Source organism: Lingula anatina, chromosome 1, assembly GCF_051362555.1.
Source record: "Lingula anatina isolate TDL-2025a chromosome 1, LinAna3.0, whole genome shotgun sequence".
NCBI classification, from domain to species: Eukaryota; Metazoa; Brachiopoda; class Lingulata; order Lingulida; family Lingulidae; genus Lingula; species Lingula anatina.
This window is the reverse complement of record NC_141767.1, coordinates 13723725-13744549: the sequence shown is the minus strand read 5'-3', so window position 1 is coordinate 13744549 and position 20825 is coordinate 13723725. Positions and strand designations below refer to the sequence as shown.

At 34.4% G+C, this 20825-nt stretch overlaps 1 protein-coding gene across 2 annotated transcripts; it reads right to left on the bottom strand.

Moving 5' to 3' along the window:
• Positions 1 to 1499: 1499 nt before the first annotated feature.
• On the bottom strand, positions 1500 to 20747 carry LOC106171164 (tyrosine-protein kinase Fyn). 2 transcript variants are annotated; one of them, XM_013551344.3, is made up of 12 exons: positions 20559 to 20747; positions 15255 to 15493; positions 11316 to 11412; positions 8710 to 8814; positions 7797 to 7888; positions 7170 to 7328; positions 5466 to 5612; positions 4768 to 5024; positions 4320 to 4497; positions 3867 to 3998; positions 2075 to 2320; positions 1500 to 1668 (listed from the first exon to the last, which is right to left on the bottom strand). In XM_013551344.3, exons 2-11 carry the CDS (start codon positions 15427 to 15429, stop codon positions 2100 to 2102), a joined length of 1563 nt encoding a protein of 520 aa, XP_013406798.1. In that variant the 5' UTR covers positions 15430 to 15493; positions 20559 to 20747; the 3' UTR covers positions 1500 to 1668; positions 2075 to 2099. The 2 variants fall into 2 exon arrangements, with proteins under 2 accessions (XP_013406798.1, XP_013406799.1); XM_013551345.3 differs by lacking the exon at positions 1500 to 1668 and having other exon boundaries at positions 2074 to 2320.
• Between the last annotated feature and the right edge of the window lie 78 nt (positions 20748 to 20825).

The window sequence follows — 20825 nt, the reverse complement described above, 5'->3', positions numbered from 1 at the left end:
GTTCATAAAATTTATTATGTACAAAATACTATACAAAAGCTTTAAGTAGAAAGAAATACACAGTTCAAATCAGTGGATACAGGATGTAAATATGATACAACTATCCCTACTTGCCTTCATTATTCCTGTTGGCATTCTATCAAATCTATTTTGTCAATGTTATATAAAAACATGCATTCTTGTACTTCTTACTGTTTGCTATTATGCATAAACGCAAAGAAAAACTGCTCTGTTATCCCTACAGTGCACCTTTAGAAAACCGTGCCTTATGTACCACAGAAATAACAGTTGCCTTATATCAGTTTTGGGAAACCTCTATCACTGTTTCTAGCATACCAAATAAGAATTATAAGGCTGCTTTTAACTTCTGAAAGTTCAGCAAAATGTGGACTGTTTTTATCAAAATAACAACAAACATTCAAAAATCTGGCATCTCCAAAACTTTTATCTGAAACATGTGGAAAGAACACAAATAATGCCTTGCTTTTAAATTTAATCCAGCTGCATTTGCACGTAAAATGATTTATTTTACCAAATTAATGTGAAAAGTTACAAGTAACTACTAAAGATAGGGTTTAGCTTTCATTTTCAATGCATTGGACATGAAATGAAACTAACATTCAAGCAACATCAGAGCGGTTACCGCAATAATATCTAATCTTAGAAACAATTTTACATTTTGAAAGCTCACTCAAATGCAATTAACCCGTTCTTCAAAGCAATTACTCACAAGCTATTTATACAGATAAAGGGGGCAATTTACTGGCACCAAGGTTTAAACAGATTTTGATTGCCTTTATTAAACATTTGCTTCACTCCCAATATCAATGTAGTCTTCCCATTAATGGAGTCTTTTCCAATCATTCAAGACCCTTTATCCAAACACATTTTAATGTTCTTTAGATAGATGAAATAAATTTTAAGACCCTGCGCCAAACTTAAATGCTAGTTGTACCCTATGCAGTTTAAATTGCTTTAAGCATGGCAATTCATGTAATATGTATCATGTTTATCAATAACAAAATTGATGTATTTTGATAAAAAGACCTGCCTCTTTTGCCACTTCAAATGACCACAGGATACTCAAAACAATATCAATAAATTATGAATTTATTTGTCTCAAGTAGCAAAACTTCAATGGGATACCTCAGAAAATCATGGTGTTCCTCATTTGTCTAAACTCCAAATGGTTATTAATTGAATATTGTATTGTGAATGCAATAATTGTAATTGTTCAGCAATGCATTGTACAGAGGCAAAATACATGCAAGGCAAGTTTTCACAACTGTCAAGACAGGGTATAACACACATTACATGTTATTTAGTGGCATTTGCTTACCACAGTCAGCAATAAAGGCATATTGACTACTATTCAGTAAGTTAGCCCCAAATTTATCTCCTCCTCCTCCGGGGTTTCAGCGTAATCATGTCCAAAATCCTCAGGACCTCTGTATTCCTCATCACCATTTTCGTTTTCCCCCATGTCAATAGCATAGTCTGTGAAATAAGCAAAGAGCTCATGAAATGATGGTCTTTCTTCAGGGTCCGCCTTCCAGCACTCCAGCATCTTGTCGTACAAGGCATTCGGTACAGTGAACTCCGGAGAGGTAGGTTTGGGCATTCTGTACCCAAGCTGCACTTGTTTCATTACCTCTTTATTTTTTAGTCCTAAAAAACAAATGTAGGTATTATGCAACTTTTATCTACATTCTTCTTTGTAATTACACCACTATTCACATTCTCAAGTAAAAGCAGTGCAAGGAGAATGCAACCACTGCGGAAAACACATTCCTGAGGGTTAGTTAGTAAAACATAAATATAGCCATAAAAGATAATGAAAATAAATGAAAGTCACATAGCTACTTTGAAGCAATAAGCAAATATCAATTTGTTACATGGTTGTGCTAAAACATTTAATTTCTTATTATCTACTGTATTTAATGAATTCAAAAATTGTGCTACTTGTTATTTACACTTTAAATGATCCCACAAGTTCTATAATCTAGGCTTTACAATCCTTTTACCACCACAAAGCAACACATAATATTTCAACTGACACTAAGAATATCCTTGCCTTTATATCAAGCCTACTAATTCATTTAATAATTGTCTGTCTCCTTATATCCTGGTTCTGTGGCCACAAAGTAGTCATCAAAGAAACTGTATAAATATGCAAATGTTGGCCTGTTCTCTGGCTCCTTGGCCCAAGTTTTCAACATCATCTCGTAAAGCGAGTCTGGGACTTCTATTACATCATTATGTGGTTTCTTCATCCGGTACCCTCTTTCTACTTGGGTCAGTACTGTCCTGTTGTCCATACCTACAAGCAAAATTATCAAAGAGACAGTTCATTGGACTTAAAATCCTTTAGACCTTCCTATAACAAGTACTAGTAATTATACCAACGCTGGCGCTTCAAACAATAATTGCACTTATATTTCACAAACAGGCTTGCCTATATTTTCATACACTTAAGTGCGCTCATCCCATTGTTCAAGGTGCCAACCCTGGTATAAGTCTGTTACAACTACTTGTCATCCACTGTATGCGACATACAAGAGCGTAATTCTAGCGAGGCGCAGTGGACAACTTGTGTCGTAACTAGTACATATCCCCACAAGTGGCATGATAAAAATTACCAAAACCTTCAAATTCCATGAACTGTCCCCTTAAGCTGAATCAACAAGCCGCCTTTATATGCATAGAGAAGTTTGATTAAGCAAGACTGCTTTTCTGATGCATTTCATTTTTTTTCCTTCTACATAATAATTGCATGATCCTTTACCCTTAAAAAGGGCCTTTTAAGGTGATATTATACAAGTTATTTTAAAGATATTGACCATGAATCAGCAGTTCATAATTAATGCAAAATTTACTGCAGCAGAATGGGTCTGATGGGGGAGAAGAGATAGAAAAAATTAATATAAAGATGGACTATTGTCCTTCTAGCAAATTATTGTTAAGCATCTTTATATCACAAAAGTAATTCCATATCATTTCAACCAATTGTCCATTTCAGATATGTCTGTGCTTTTAAACACTTTGGTGCAAAAAAGGATACACTTCTTTTTTAATAATATACTATCTTGAAAAATATTGATTTCAGCACTCTAAACCTGCAACATCCGACCAATTGCACTAACTCTCAAGATAGAGTTTGTGTTATTTTTCATCACTATCTAAAAAATATTTTAGTGGTGATAAATGTGGCTGATATTTATTAGTGCCATAGTGCTACTTTCCAGACACATCAATTCAAAAATTGCCACATTTACACTGTTGTCTTTTGTGCTCCCCACACAGGTTAGTACACATTGACCAGATCCATTAAGACCAGGCATAAAACTGTGAAAATAGCTGACCTTGTTTTTCTGGGAACTAATATAAGGCTATAGAATCAACCTTTACCTTTAAAAGCAAACCTTAAACCTCCTTACACATGTATGTTTAACCTTAGTAAAATAAATCAGCAAATCTTAGGGGTTCTGCTGTTTTCAAAAAATTGGTTATTTTGATATGGAATTACCCTTAAAGGTATCATAAGGATGCAAGAGACTGTACCAAATTGTGCTGGTACACTGGAAACTGTGAAGACGTCAATCTCTGAGACACAAAAAGTGAGCTCATGTTAACTTCTGACACCAAAGTTATCTTGAAAAAACCTGATCCGTAACTCTTCTGTTAGTAGCATTACCGAGTCCAGATCAACAGCATGTTCTGGCAGTCTCTTACGCATAGTGTGTTCCCAAGTTTGAAATCACAATATTGACCCATGCACCAGAGAATAAAATGCACTCACCTTCCCTTATTTCTAAGATCTGTGAAATAAAGTTTGAAATTAAGTTTAAAGTCAGAATTCAGTTTACCTGGATATGGTACCCTTCCATATGTGACCATTTCATACAGTAAGATTCCAAATGACCAGACATCGGATTTAATGGTGAACCGCCTATCCCATGCTGCCTCCGGGGCAGTCCACTTGATTGGGAATTTTGTGGCTGAAAAAATCATCAGGATTTATTAATATTTTAAATCATAACTGTTATGGTTGCACCTAATTAGCAATCAGATTTCTATTTATTGGCTAAGATGTAAAGCATGTAACTTCCAAGTTATTTGTTTCCAACATACATATTGTGTCTGTATATAAACAGAAAAGTTTCCAGATGATATCTGGGGAGCTTAGTGCATATCCATTGGAGTGATCACCTTTATTGAACATCAGTCATGTTAGATCACTTTTCGAATCTGGCAAGCAAAATAATGAACTTCTAATCCAAAACGTTGTTTCTGTAAATTAAATTATTACATTTCAATACCTTCATTAGCCTCATACACATTTTCTTCTTCTCCATCATCATTCTTCTTTGCTGTTAATCTAGCTAGACCAAAGTCTGCTATTTTTACTACATTGTTTTCACCAACTAAAATGTTGGCAGCTCGTAAATCCCTATGGACAAAGTTTTCCTCTTCTAAGTATGCCATGCCGCAGGCAATCTGAAACATTCAAATTGAAAATGTTGTAGCATCAATAGGAATAATGACAATTTAATATGTAATGCTGATCATGAACACTCAAAAGTTCTGAAGAATTGTTATAAATGTTAAAATCGTAGAAAGTTTTGCCTTCTTATTTTAATTGATAGAGGAACAGTTTCAGCTAAACTAGATATTCAAGAATTTTAATCAACTCAATGACAGATCCAGCAGCTTGGTATATACCAATTTCATTCTTTCATTCATTGAACTAGAACACCAAAAACATACTTGAGCAGCCATATCTATAAACTGTTGAAGTCGTAAAGCTCTTCCTTCATCTTTTCTTAAGTAGTCCAGTAGAGCTCCATTGACCATAAGTTCAGTTATTATATATATAGGTTCAGAGTCTGTGCACACAGCTAGCAACTGGACTAAATTGTTATGCCGTAATTTATGCATAATTTTTGCCTCCTCCAGAAAGGCGTCTGCTGACATAGATCCAGGTTTCAGTAGTTTCACTGCTGTGTCCACATTCTTCCATTTGCCTGGAAATACAACTCATCTTGGTCAAACACATGAAATGGGATATAAAATGGGAAATAGGAAAAAAAATCCCAAAAATATCTTTAAGTTAAATAATGATCGGAAACAGAGACACAGCAATTATCAAAGGTGAATCATATCTTCTGTCTGTCTTTTTGGGATGTTCTAATGCCCTATCAAACACGATGAAAACCCATGTGGAAACCATGCCTGTGCTGTGTTATCAGAACAGCAGTCAGCTGATGGTACCCACAGGCTGTCACTTTCACACTTTCAACAAACCCCTGGATAAATTGAATTTAGCAAAGATTGTCACATTATGTCTCACTCCTCTCTAATATCAATCAGAAACTTTGTGTTTCATCATTCAAATGTAATAAGAAATGATTTGACCTGCCCAAGAAGGGAAAGGATTTAATGTAAAGCAATTTCTATTCACTTACCAGCCCATACTTCTCCAAAGTTCCCAGCTCCTAGTTTTTTAATCAATTTAATGGAATTTCTATTGATTTCCAGTTCTCTAAAAGGCACCACTGGACGTATCTTAGGGCATGGGTTTGTAAGCTGACAGCAAAGGCCATCAGATCCCTCTGAAATCAGTAATGTGATAAATAAGAGACGTCATATTATCAGTCTGTGCCAAAAACGTTTTAGACTATTAGCCCTTCGGGCTAGCAGACTCTCAAACTTTACTAGCCCGAACCAAAAAACACTAGCCCAATTTAAATAATTCATTTAAAAAGTTTAAGCAGATGTTGTAAAGAGTTGTGGTACCATACTGTACTTTCTTGTAAACCTTATTATAGAAGTAGAGCAAGTGAATAACAAAGTCAATCAGGTTAATTTTCAGTTGATGGGGTGGTAAAATCGATTTAAAATATATATTTAATTATTTAATATTGAAAAAATTCCCTTTTTAATATGTAATACTGAATATAGTTACCCTTACTTTTCATATTTTTATAATACCTTTTTTTCCATTTTTATATACAATCAAAATCTTTTTTTTAATTCCTTTTCTTTTTATTGATAATAGCTCTTTTCTAACAATTTATTTCTAATTACATCGGTAATTAGAAATAATACTTCTAATTTAAAATACATAGGTGATACTTCTAATTTAAAATACATAGGTGCTGTAAGGGTAATTAAACAAACGTCTTGCAATTTTTTTGGTTACAATTCTTTTGGTTATACATTTGTAAAAACAACTTTTCAAGGACTTTACCAGGACAAGTGTGGAGGGGTAGCCATGGCATTAACCGAACTATCCCACATTGTCAAGTATAGTTCATAGGGTATTTATGTCACATGTAACTGCCAGGGTCTTATTGTTTTTAAAAGGCAATAAGCAAAGGAAAATGTATTAACTGGTGGATATTAAAATTATAAATAAAAAATATAAACAAAAAAGGAAATAGAATACTACACCCCTCAGTCTGCTAAGTGGTCCTAACCCAAATGTTCTATGAGATAATGCATACATTACACTTGCTTCAGAGACAGTGTTGTTTTGACAAAACCTGTTGCTAGTACCAAGGAATTCCGGTCTGATCCAGTAACTTGATTGACAGCAATTTGTAGTCATGACAACAAACTGGTCAAATAAAAAGATGCCGACACGCTGATCAGACAGACTGCTGCTATAAATAACTACAGTGAAGTTATTTATAGTAACTAATCAATATTCAGTAGTTTGAGCAAGGTGTGAGTTTTTTCAATTGAGAGGCACATCATACTATCTAGAAACGTCAAATTAGAGGCAGGGACAAAGAAGACTGGCGACTTATATTTTTGAAATCTTACTGAGTGTTACAAAAGGCTCAAAATTTCAAGTAGCCCGTTCGGGCTAGTGCTTTATAAAATTTCAACTTAGGCACTAGCCCGGTGCCACTTTAGGTGGGCAATTGCCTCGGGCTAGTGCCTAACGTCGCAGACTGTATTATGTTTATAATATGTTGTTTAATAGGACAACTTGAGTTCCAATAATAACCTGGTATCCAAAAGTTAGATCCTAAAACACTGACTATAGAGAAGTTGTAGGTTTAAGAAGTTAAAAAAAACACACTGCTTGACAAAGTAGACAATTGTTCCAATTAATGAAGATTGTTACTGTTTTCCACATAAAACAGTATTGCCCTGCTCACCCATATAGTGATTGATCAACTCTGTGATGGTCCCAAATGTTCTCTTGGGACTGATGTAAAAGCCACCATTGTCCAGCCTCCTCATGCGGTAGTGTTTAATGACAACGTCATTGCTCTTCATGTCAAAATCCCTCACTGACAGTGCATATGAGCTCTTGTCTGGAAAGAGATTATAGTGATTTTTTAATTCTGTTCTAACCAATTTTTCAGATGAAAGATTTTCACTTTCCCAAATTATAAAAAAATATATACTTATACATGTTACCTGTTGCAAACAACTGCTGGATCCAAATCTATGACATGAGAATACTAGAAAAGCTCTCACTGAATATCCTCTAAGGCAGTTCAATATTAATTATTAGAAATCAATTAATCAATGGATCACCAAAATTCACTTGATTCTAAATTATCTCATTTTTGACCTTTCTTTAAAATTTCAAAAAAATCTACCCGTAACACCTGACTATTATCTAACAAACCAACAAAGACAGAAATATGTGTTTTGTGTTTTTTAGATCATTTATAAGATGTGAGTTAGGACTTGTATTATTTTTAATTAAAATTGAATACACAAAAAAAAGTCTCAGTAAAGACATTTTTTCTCTCCCACCTCCCTTTTTTATATACCTGAGCTTGAACGGACAAGGAATGTTCCTCTTGGATTGCCAGGAAGCAATAACTGTTTATCTGCCTCTCTTCTGTCTATGTTATAATACCAGCTGAAAAAAATGAACCGTGGAGATACAACAGAAATTGTTTTTAAAAAAACATAATGATGGATAATCCATTTATGACTCTAGATAATTACATTTGATGACTCACAACTGTTCACCATAGAATAGATTTTTCCTAAGGTTTTCACATCAGTGACAAAATCAGGCTGTTTTATGAGTTTATAAAAAAGAAATTGATTCAATGACATTTGGGCATGATGGAGGCATGGCAATGAAACTGACAGACTTAGGTGAAACAATATATAGTGTCTTACAGTGCCTGTCTGTAAAAATGCCACAAGAAGCAATTCATACAATCCAGTGTATATTGGTTTTGCGGTGAGTCAAATGATATGATGTAATTTTATCATTGTGAAAGCACAGAAGCTCTAAACAAACAATCACTATCTCAGGAGATACACAGAAGGTTCTCTGACTCAACCTTTAGATCGATTTGATCCAGTCAAAATAACCATGTGTAAGCAGTCATTCTGCACCGACTGTACAGTCATCTACTTTTTTGTCTGCTACACCAGCTAAAAATCTATACTTTAGCACAAGACAAATAAAGATGTTGGAGGTCTTGAACACTGGTGCACATTTCAACTCATTTCCATTACCAACATTAGTCTTTCAGACCACCACCATGATAAATGTACAAAATAATGTTGAGCAATAATTGTAACATGACTGATTTAGCATCAATTCAGCTGAATCTATGAGTTCGAAGCATGGCTCTGATGTAACTTTATCTTCTGTTTCCTAGAAAACACCACAAAGCTTTCCATTCAGGCTGCTGTAATACAGGCACTAAGCGCCAGACTTACTCTTGTGACTCTGTGGAATCATCATCTTTAGTGATATAGTTACTGGGAATGTAACCTTCCTCTCCTGTCACCAAATGACGGGCCAACCACCAATCCATGTTCTCACTGGAAGAAAAAAAAAAGAAAAAGAAAACCTCATTTTATATTATGTAAGTAATAAAACAGTGACAATAAACACGTCTTCAGCAGTCAAGCTGAAGCTGTGCTAATTTACAGAACTTCAGACAGAGAAATTTAATTCTGAGTCATTTCTTTATTCAAATATAAACCAAACTGGAAAATATTTTTTTGATATTTCTTTTTAATTTCACATAAAATGAATTTGTATGATCTGTCATATATTATTGTGCTAAAAAAACAATATTGCCAATGTGTGTGGTAAGGTTACATATCAAGGCCTAGGCAAATAATTCCTCTGTAACACTCCTTTCCTCTGATAGATTCATCAAGTTCATCCATCAGATACCATAAATTCCACTCCTTATAATAAAAAAAGCCACTCAAAGGCCAGACAAAATCGATAAATAAGTTAACAAGTGGTGACTTTCTATGGTTGGTCGAAAAAAAATTTTTTCTTTCTTTCTACAGTGACACCGTGGGATGCCCCAGACAACAAAAAGGGATGGAAGACGGCAATAGGCACACATCTGGATGCAGTTCTGGATGCAGACGGAAAAGTTAATGGTGATTTAAAGATACAATATTTAATGAGGATAGCCGATAAATTTCAGGGTATCTTTTAGGATGGAGGAAATGTTAAATCACCAGTGTGGGTAATTTTAGAGTACAAAAACAACAAAATTTAAGGTTCTTCCTGGGGTCCATTGTAAACTTCCACTTAACAAACCTATACCCATTGCATTTTCCCTTTTGAAGAAACTAAGAGCAAAAAATGACATGTGATTCCTTAAAAATTGGGGTCAGTCACATACTGATTTACCAATTAGGTTAAATGTACAAACAAATTATGTTAACTTGGGTGTGCAGGTTTATAAATTTTCATAGATACTTGAAATTAATCATTGCTATTTCAAAAACCTGTTTTTTTATTCTATTTTGTAACCTTTTTAGACTTGAGCATACAGATGCTTAATTTTCATAAGCCTCTGCACAGCTGTTGAAGAGACCAATAGGTCAATAGTGTTATCAATTTAACTTTGTAAATCAATGCAATAATAGTACTTGTAGCTACAAGGTGTCTAACCGTTCTTTTCTACTGTTGAAAAAAGTATTAAGTAAAGCAGATAATAAATTCCTTATTATTACACATACAGGCCCAAACCTACATTATGATTCACAGAGTTCTACATATATGGGCTAGCCACTTACAAGACGATTCAAGCCAACTCTCTAAACAAAACTGGTATAAGGAATGAAATTTAAAAGACTGCTGACATGCTGAATACAGTGATTTTATCCTGAATTTATTGGTTATAACCATTCCAATCTCCTGTCAACTGGAAAACTTCTTTATTTCAGTACTTTTAAACAATTTACAACAAATTCATCTCTGAAGAAGTTTTACTGGAGTTGTCTTTATAATTCAGCTAAATCAGCAAAAAAACATGACCCCGCGTCTAATCTTATCAGCTGTGTACACAAATTGATCAGCCTAAGTCTGGTTGGCACAGGGGTTTACTTATTAGGTGGGATGAAATAACTGGTAAACACAAGACTTCCTGGTCCAATGTCCACAGACTTGCTGCCTATCTAACCTCAATATCTCCATGGCTCTTTGTACAGATCATGAGATGTAATACTTAAAAACCAAGACAACCAAAAAAATAAATAAATAAATTCTGATTGGTAGTTTTTTCAAATAAATTGTACAGCATATCCAAGGAATGTGTGTGACTCAGTAGCTTTGCTTTCATCTATCAAAGAGCAATAGAGAACTCTGACAGTTGATAAATTTGGCACAGTGTATACAAATCCCTGTGAGTATACATAAAGACTTTATGTTTAGGTTGTCAAAGTAAGCTTCAAATGTATTCAAATTTGCATTTTTAATGTAAGAAGTGAGTTGAACCACTGTCCTTGCTCACATGATATTTGGCAGCAAATATTTAATTCAATAACCTATGGTGACCATCCTAAACACATCTACATGACAACTAACTCTTCATGTGGGGGTGCAAACTGTGGTCGTTGTCTCTGACCTGCAATAATCTTTATGTTATCTTAATAGCTATTAATCATTCCTATGTAAAAAGTAACTGTACAAGTGTCAAACAAACAGCAGTCACTCTATAACAAAACTGTCCATTTTGGGTGCAACAAAGCTTTGAAGTGTCCGCACAACTTCATGCTCATATTGATATAATTGTCTTTCCTGAGTGAAAATCAAAGTGAGGTTGTACTGAAAATTAACATGCCACAAAAAAAGTTAATATTTTTTTCAAAAATTTAGACAATGGTAAATGGAAGTTTTAAGTTTATTCAAATTTAAATATGAATCATATCAGGATCTTTCAATGAAATGAGTATTTCCTCCTTCCTTGAACTTCACAAAAGGTGGAAAAATACCCTGGTATTTTCCCTGAATTAATGAATCATGCACAAATTATGACTTGACTAAACATTAACTGCCTTGGTCTTGCTCTTACCTGTCACCAATAACTTCCATTTTGTCTCCTTTGTGAAAGCTGAGATCATCCTCTGTCCTTGCTTCATAGTCATATAAAGCTTTAACAATGTAGGCCCCTGGAACAATAACAAGTTACAAATATATATAAATATACTTGTATTTTATTATATTTACAATAAAGAACATGAAAATGTAAACATGAATGTCAGACAAATCCAGTGAGATGGCAGTGATGGAAATTTAAAAAGAATGGTCATTATATAATTGACGTAAAGCTACTTTCTCAAATTAAAAAATCAATGTCTTAAATTCATGAATTACATCCTCATATTAAGGAAGTGGAAAAATGAGCAGGTCACAGCCATGCAGTAATGCCTTGAGAAAGGCAACGAGCACTATTTATTGTCGAAATAGCTTGGTTATGCCAGGAATCAGTTTAAATGTAAGCTAATATTGAATTGGAGGATAGGAGTTGTGAGCTGACTTTGCCAGAATACTTGTTTATATATATATATATATATATATATATATATATATATATATATATATATATATATATATATATATATACAGAGAGAGAGAGAGAGAGAGAGAGAGAAGCTGAAAAAAGACTGACAATCACTATGGCATAAGGTGGGTTATGCAAGAAACACCATTTGTAGTAAATCTCCCCTCACTTAACACATAGCTATGAAGTAGACTTCCTACTGTACTTAATAAAACATTTATACGTTTATGCATTCTGTAAAATAATAATAACTTAAAGATGTTAAAAATTCAATGTTAAAGACATACATAAGCTTAAACACTTATCTCAAAGATGCAGTAAAAAATTAATTTATCTAATCTATTTAAATATATCAAAATAAAATAAATGAAAATATAATCAAAATAAAAACAAAGCCATACAATTTATAAACAAAAGAACAAAAGTGTACATAACAAGACATTATGTACTGTATGGATTAAATGTCCTACTGCTGCTGAAAGGTGCATAGTCAAAGTGTAATACATTTAGCAAATTTGACAATAATAATAAATAATAATAATAATAATATGCAGTGCTATTTTCTTTTTCAAAACACAACAAGAGCATGCATTATAAGTTCAACAACAGTATTAACTATCATATCACAACCACTTGATGATGTATTAGTATAGCCACTGTGAAAGTGTGTGCCTATAAACTGAAGTGGTATATACTGCACTTAGGTACAGGTCTGATTTACTGACAGATATACACTTGAGATAGACCTATATTTTCAGTCTGAGATAACAGGTGCTAAAGATTAACAGCCTTTAAGATTTATCTTTTAAACACTGAAAAGTGTAACATTTAATGACTGAGATACTATGGATCATGTGTGTTTAATGAGTTCAATAGACTTTTATTATTATTATCATCATTATAATAATAATTATTATTATTCTGACAATTCAAATGTTTACTGCATCACATTAGTTCAGTTGCTGGTGCAGTATCAGATTAATATATGCTATAACACTGCAATACAATCACTTCTTTGGTAAAGAATGCTCCGTAAACGTGTGATAGAATGAAATGTAAAGTGGTAGCTGAATACAAAAACTGTCATGCAGATATCAGTGGCACGCTATCCAATAACTCCAAGCTTCCAGTTAGTCACCCTTTTTGAAGGGCAGGTGTGGCTCCAGCAGACAAGTAGGTGTTGTGCATAAGTGGGTCATGAGGTTGCTATCACATACAGGATCAAAAGGAGACTTTCATTTTTCTAGATTTCAAGGAATGCCTTCAATCTACAGGCTACAACACAGATTAAGTCTGGACTGGTCTTTGATAACATGTTCCCTGTATAGCCTGTAACAGATTTCTGCTCAAAGTAAAATCCTGCACTGCAGTTTTTAGCATATAAATACAGAGGAAGAGAAAACAATACTGAAATGGAACACTGATAATCACCAAAAAGAGCACACATTTGTGCCAACTGAATCCCATTAGCATTGTCAAAGACACTGAAGGCAATGTGATTACAGCAAACCCTGACAGGCAAAGAGATTTAGATAGCAAATTCTTCTTTGTGGCTTTGTGACAAATTTCATTGTTTTGAAAATTAATGCATCTCCTTAATTGATTGCATAGCAACAATATTTTGTTGGGGAGCCTCCTGTTACCTATCATGAAATGCCTTTCAGTAATACCTGTATGGCTACATGCAATAGGCCAATCAACACAACAGGTCTCTCATTCATATAACAGTGAGTAATTGCAGAGGGTGGAATACACTTGTTAAAAATGTCTGGTCTTCACAGAAGCCCAATTTATATAATTTCTAGACAGCAAAGCTAGCAAATATACTGATACTAAATAGAAAAACAGTCATTTCCATTGCTCTATTTTAAAGTAAATGGGCAAATTTTGGTAAACATGGGAAAAAATTATCCAATTTGTACAGTAAACCACTTAAGAAAATTGTGCAAGAGGATGTGAAACTGTTTTGAGCCTCATACATTTTCCAGTCAAAGTGAAATGCACCACACTTGATGTATGTCCTAGCTACTGATTTCATGTAGCGTCATATTGCTGCTTACAACTGTTTTGATACAACTTTTTATGGAAGAGGCATACCCCAACAAAATCAACTTCACAAGGACAATGCACCAACCCACACAAGTCAAGTCAACATAAGAGACGGAAGCTCCACCACATCAGAGGACTCTAAATATGTTTACTCAGAGAAACCAGGGCATCAGATCCCATAGGAAGCAATAAAGTTCTTGGACAAGGACCCATCACTGTATGAGAAAGGGGGGGGGAGGATTTTTAGACACATTTATAGACAGAATACAGATCTGTGCCCACAGCCTCAATGGAGACATGGAGAACCATCAATTGCCTCACATATAGGACAGCATTATTACTGAGACACTAGTGAATTCAGATGAGTGCTCAGTCTCAGGGCACATTCACAACAGCAAACTAACTTGTCCGTGGATCAAATATGATAGACCCACCTGAATGCTTGCTGCGTAATCCAATGGGGGAATCTATTCAGTATATATAAGGAGATTTAACAGCAACCTTTTAAGCGGGTTGCCATTGTTGTGAATACGGTCTCAGAATAACACGCACTGAGGAAGGTCACATTAGTGATCCAAAGCTTTGTTTAGGTATAGCTCAAGTAAGTGTAGAAATTGAAAAGTTTAAGCATATAACATAATCAAAAGACTACACAAATGAATTTCCATCAAAATATGACATCATTATGTTTATTTTTAAAAGAAACCAGTATTTTTGTAAAACAAAACCACTCAGCAAATATGAACTAATGAAAATAGATACAACTTGACATGTATGAGGCAAACTTTGCCAAAATACATGTAAAAATGCTAAAAATTCAATAACTTAAGTAAAAAATAACCCCATCATGACAATCTCTAAAGGAATCAAGAATTTTATAAAACAAAGGGACAAAGTAAATTTAAAGTACTACACAAATAACATGTCAGACAGCACCGCAGAAAGTGACAATTAAGACAGACAGCAAATTAGTATCTATTCAAAAACATTCCGTGTCTGCATATAAAACAACAGCAGTGGCTCAACCAAGGAACCACTGAGCAATATTGGTTATGTTATATGTTTGATAGGTTTTGCTGTAACTGCACAACTTCTTTTGAAGCCTTAATACTCAATGCATCAAATATAGAATCTTTTCAGGGTCTTCATCAAATTCATTCACTTCCTTTTCTCATTTTTAGAGACATTTTTTGACAGCTCATTTCTTTTTTAATACAGGTGCCTGTTATTTTGGCATATAAGTAAATGGCATAAAAAAAACCTTAAGTCAGTACCTGGATGAATAAAAAGTTTTACTTGTCCAAGCTTATGTAAGTAGATGTGCACCACAAAAAAATGTATTTCGTAATTTTTATACAAATCTGACATAATGTTGTTTGATCTACACATATAGAAACTTACCTGGTTTTGTTTTTGGCACATCAGGCAAGGGCCTGTTGGTTGTTTGAGGATTGTTGAACGTGACTGTTACATTGCTCGGGTTTAACACAACCGAGCCATTTTCCCCCTGGGCAACCTCTCTACTGGGTGGTGCTTGCGTCTTGATCTTCTCCTCCTTCCCTAGGCAGTTCCCCATGATTCTCCTACCATACACGTATATATTATATAGAGATGAAAATATCTGCAACTACTCGGTAGCCCTGAAAAAAAAAAGCATGAGACACATGATCAATTGTTATAGAATACTTCTCAGTGCTGCAGAAGCAGGACAAGTCATCAATATAGAGTGTGCTGATTGGAATAGTATTAAAAGAGGCAAGCAACAGTGATGTAGTGTTCCTTTGTAGACCTCTAGCTTTACAGGCGATATGTTAGTTCTTATCAAAAAACAGTTTTTGGACACCAGCAAAACAAATATAAAGCTATTACTATTTTGAATCATAATACCATATCCACATTTTACAAAACTCAAAAATTTTAAGCATGCTTAAAGATGCAAATGATAGGATTTCAAATGCATTCTAAGTGCATGGATTTCTTCTTGTTGAACTTATTTGACAACAATTAAATGTTTAAAACATAAAATGAAAGATAAATGGCCTATATCAATATCACAAAAAAATAATCATATTCATCATCCCCTGTCCAACCCTAGTAGTCAGCCACAATTTGAAATAATGCGGGTCCTTGCTAAATTAACGACCCAAACCATAATTTCATGAACCATGTATCCATTTACCTACACGTTCTGTTTGTTCTGTGCATGTTAGAGATTCTCAAGAGGACACTGAAAATAGTTTGGGTTGAAAAAAATCTGTATTTAAACAGCAAGATAAAAGTATAAAATCTGTATAAAACCTGGCCAAAAACTTTGTGATATTTTATGTGATAGATGAGAACCACTATTTTTTCATTAGCATCATGAAGTTGTGGTTTGAGTCATTATTTCAGCATACGCAATCAGAAACCGCAATTATCGTTTATGAGACCTGTTACCTCAGATACAGGGTTATCTCTAGCTGATTGCATTAAGTCTTCAAAACACTAGCAGCTGACTACACCAAGTCTTCTGAGCGATAGCAGTCTCAGGCTATTTTACAAATTATTAGCCCACTTAAAGTAAGGTAGTCATCTCACCAAAGACAGCTAACATATATAAAGAAAATTGAGGAGAACTCCATTTTAAGATACAGGTTTTGGTCTTGGGACTTACTTCTTGGGCTGTAAAATAATGCATAAACAGTCTTTGATATTCTTTCTGATCACAATTTAACCAGACAAGATTTTTTAGAATAAAGCCATCAAAGACTAAGATTTCTTCTCCAATGGAATCCAGGTCTCTTAGTGATAGACTGTTCGGACTGGTGACTCATCATAACAAATTCATCAGAGGTTTGATTTAGTATCCAGCAATAATAAGTTCTACCATTTTTCAAAATTACTTCATGAACATCTACATTGTATCTAAAATTCAGCACAAATGACATAAGATATAAGTAAGGTCAACAGACCATTGTAAATCATTACCATTTTACACCTAAAGTTTCCCCGCTTCTAGTGGGTATAAGCAAATAACAATACTTATCAATTCCACCTTGTCTCCTTTGAAAAAATTCCACAAACCATGATGAATCATACACTGACACCTACAAGTAAAGTGTGTACACATACCTTTCCAGCAATAAACTGAACATAGTTTCCAAACATATGGATTGAATGCCAAATTTTCTAAGTACAACTGAAGTCCCATGATACAGTTGTCAAGAAAATATAAATCATTACAGAGATAATTATAGGAGTAGGAGACTAGACACAGGCAGTCTTTTTAAACATCCTTATAATATATTTGTCAAACAATGCTATTTTGAGTAAAACCCTTATTTTATAACTGCTTGATTTTGTACTAGAAACCATGAGCTGTAGCTCAATAAGAAAAATTCTCCTTCACCCTATTGATGAGATGTTTCTTCTTTTCCATACAACTGGAGAAACACTCAGAGCTCCCTGGCTCCAGGCTCACAATTAAACCAAATTAACTGACTTAACTAAACAAGGTGCAGATCCTACGATCCCATAGAATGGCTATCAAAATGTTTACATGACAGGATAGTCAATTTTAACCAGTGCCACCTTAAAATGATAGCACAACTTTATATCATTATAAATGTTTTACACTGAAAACTGTATTTGGATGAACTCTGGAATGGCATTTTGTGACGTACAGCAATGAATCAGGAAAACAACTACAGGTTAAAAAAATTACAGTGTGTCTACTTCAATTTAATGGAGTTCTCGATGTGCTTACAAAGATATCCCAAGGTTATTAACATTCTATCTCCAGAGGAGCATGCAATAAAGATTAAATACTATTGCAAAGGCTAAGGTAATAAAACCAGAAATGCACATATTTAAATTCAACATTATCTTCATCCATCAAAACTAGGGCCTTTAACTGAGCCCCTTATCTAACTTCCCACAGTCTTTATTGATGCAAAATCTTTTTTATCTAATGTTATACATAATAAGCAGGCTCTGTACAAACAATTTAAATGACAAAAGAATAGATATCCCAGTGCAATATATCAAGGGTAATCCAAAATTCATATATATTAACCTTTTGCATATATAGTTGCCTCTTGACATAATATTAATTATCCATTTATACTTCAGCTATACATCACACACACACACACACACACACACACACACACACACACACACACACGTGTACACACATACACACACACACATTTTTTTAAATCAATATTTGGATCTACATTAAAACTCCTTGTTCAAAATTCTAAGGGTGAACATTTTCATATTTTCATCAGCCCCACTAACTCGTACCCAGTTCAATAGTTGTTACAATGCTTTTGAAGAACATTTATAATACAGATCAATGAGAGAAACTTAAACTAGGGCACATTTCTGTATTTATAACAAATATTTAACGTGTAAGTTATAACCATGCACCATGCAATTTTAAAGGGATCTATTAATGGATGAAAAGTCTCACTGTTGTCGAGAAGATATCTGAATGGTGTCTCAATGATTTATCTTAAATATACAAGGTATACATTATTTGCCAAAACCTGATGTTAGTGTTGTTCTTTTTCTGTTTTATGTGATCTGTTTTACACTGAATTGCCTGAAAACATGACAAATCCTCCAATGTGCAAGGACCTTTCACTACTACTACTACAACTGCCACTACTAAAACAGGAGAAAAAGGAAAAAGAAAACCAGTTTGCTGTTATCCACGCGTATGGCCTTACAACATTTACCAGATGGCCTGTATAATATAAACCCCACTTTTTGTAATTATTGTCATGCTGCTTTCCTCTTATTATCCCTCTTACATGCTCAAAAGTTTCTTCTTGGCAGTGAAGGCAATTTTTACTTGACATGAAAAAAATTTGAATTATCACAACCCAACAGCCATGTGGTACACTTCCAATTAATAAGTGGATAGTTAATGTAATGCTTATTTCCTTTTTTTCTGTGCATGTTTTCAGTTTAAATATGAAAAAGACTCGTTTCCTTAGAGAGTGAAAGTGGGGGGGGGGGTATAATTTTCAATCAAAATAAAGTTATGTGGTGACTTTCATCAGCCTCTATACTATTCAAATTAATTCATTTGGAAATTTATTGAGTTATTTATTATCTTTTTTTAATAAAACTTCCAGTTCTTTAATTTTTAGATTATAGCAAATTTTCACCACAGCGATAAGCTTGGCTCTAATAATATTTGGAAGGCATTAAGCTTCATGTAAGGAATATATCAAAATAAGTAAATCAATTGCCAAACTAATTTACTTGCTCAAAGTCACCATACAAATTAATTTAGAAAAGATATTGAATATCACAAAGTTACATGGTATGGGGAATGCTGCAAAAGTCCCTCATTTTCTGTTAAAACTGCTTTAAAACCAGATGTTCAACAAAAGGTATAATATCAAGACGACCAAAGTTACTACAACCAAACATATATATGAGAAAAAAAAACAATTTTCTGCAATGTGGTTACTAGTATTTTCTCTTATTGCCAACTAGCAGTGATTTCAACTAGAATGATGTTGTGTAGGCAGTGAGGCCCTCATTAGATTTCCATTTCCACCGCACTTGCCTAGTACGCAATGTGATAGTGATGATTCTCAGCGGGGTTGGAAAGTAGTGCATCTCATCTCAAAATTTGTTCCCGGGTATGATACTGCGAAATGTGTACTGACGCACACCTTGAAAACGGGTGGTGTGGTCTGATCTACCAGTAAATTCGGGATAATTCAGTGCCGAGTCTGGTAGTTGGGTAGGCCTGTTATTTGGGGTCAGATACATCATATAAGATTATTGAAGCCATATCATTCTAGGTGAAGTTACTACACTAGGAAACCAGAGACTGGTGCCTTTACTCTTCTTAAACAACGCCTCAAGTTCATTTGTTTGGCAGACAGAACAGGACAGAAAAACTGAAGACAAAATTATTACATTGCCATGAGCTTTCACGCCACTAATTTGTTTAATGCTGATAACATCTTTATACCATACTGCTCTATAGGGTGCTTCTCAAGGCTTTTTAAACCTTACCACTAAATAGTGGGGCTCTTCTTACTTTGTCCAAGCTAAAAAAAATCAATACGTAAAAGTATTCAAGTAACAACACTCTTGAATTTTCAATCCTAATTAAACTCCAGATCAGTTAAAAAGAAGATATCATCACTTCCTATTTGTGACCAAAATATCAGAAAATCATTTTTATTTTTTGATATTCTGAAATGTATTCCATGTAAGCTACAGTTATTACCTCAGATGATAAACTGGCTTTAAAAAATAGAACCCAAGACAAGGTACACAGGACAGTGGCTGCACTGGTGCTGGCAGTATTTCAAAAGAAAATCTTGTGATTTAGCAAACTGAAATGTGGTTTCCCACAATGGCTAGGGTAGGAACTGTATCGAAACAAGGGTAATTTGATAACTACTCAACCACTTAAAACAATTTTGTTTCAGTTCACTTCATAAACCCTCTGCATCTCCTTGAAAAAATATGCACAACCTCATGACTGGTCCCATAAGTAGCTCTTTCAATCCCCAAGTAACATAAATGTAAGTCGGGGTGGGCAGCAGTAAGCTAACATTGCCGAGTGCAGTGGCAATAGCCGCAAATGCTGGGAGTGCGACTCGAGACAGGTGGAGGCATTTGACGTCGTGCTCCTGCGTTCGTTATCTTCCTCTAACCTTGGATTTTAGACATAGCATTTACACTTACCTATATACTGGATAAGACTGCTAAGGAATATGGGAGACCAAGTTATTCGCAGTGAGCATCGTGCTAATCGGCATCTTAATTTCTATACACAGATACGACACCCGGAAGTTAAGCTAGAACTAACTAACTCTCGTTTTCTCTCGGATTGAGCGTGATTTTTTGTCTCCGAGATGCTGCCTCGTTGTTGGACAAAAAAAAACGTTATACAGCTTCGTGGATAAGGTTGAAAACGAGTTCCACACAAGGGTAAGGAAGCTTGTCGTACGT

Excerpts from the sequence above, each read along its gene's own strand:
- LOC106171164 (XM_013551344.3), bottom strand. The coding sequence starts at position 15,429 with ATGGGGAACTGCCTAGGGAAGGAGGAGAAGATCAAGACGCAAGCACCA. Across the intron at positions 5,613-7,169 it reads GTTGATCAATCACTATATGG|AGGGATCTGATGGCCTTTGC; the intron begins GTGAGCAGGGCA and ends TACTGATTTCAG. Across the intron at positions 3,999-4,319 it reads TGTGTATGAGGCTAATGAAG|CCACAAAATTCCCAATCAAG; the intron begins GTATTGAAATGT and ends TGATTTTTTCAG.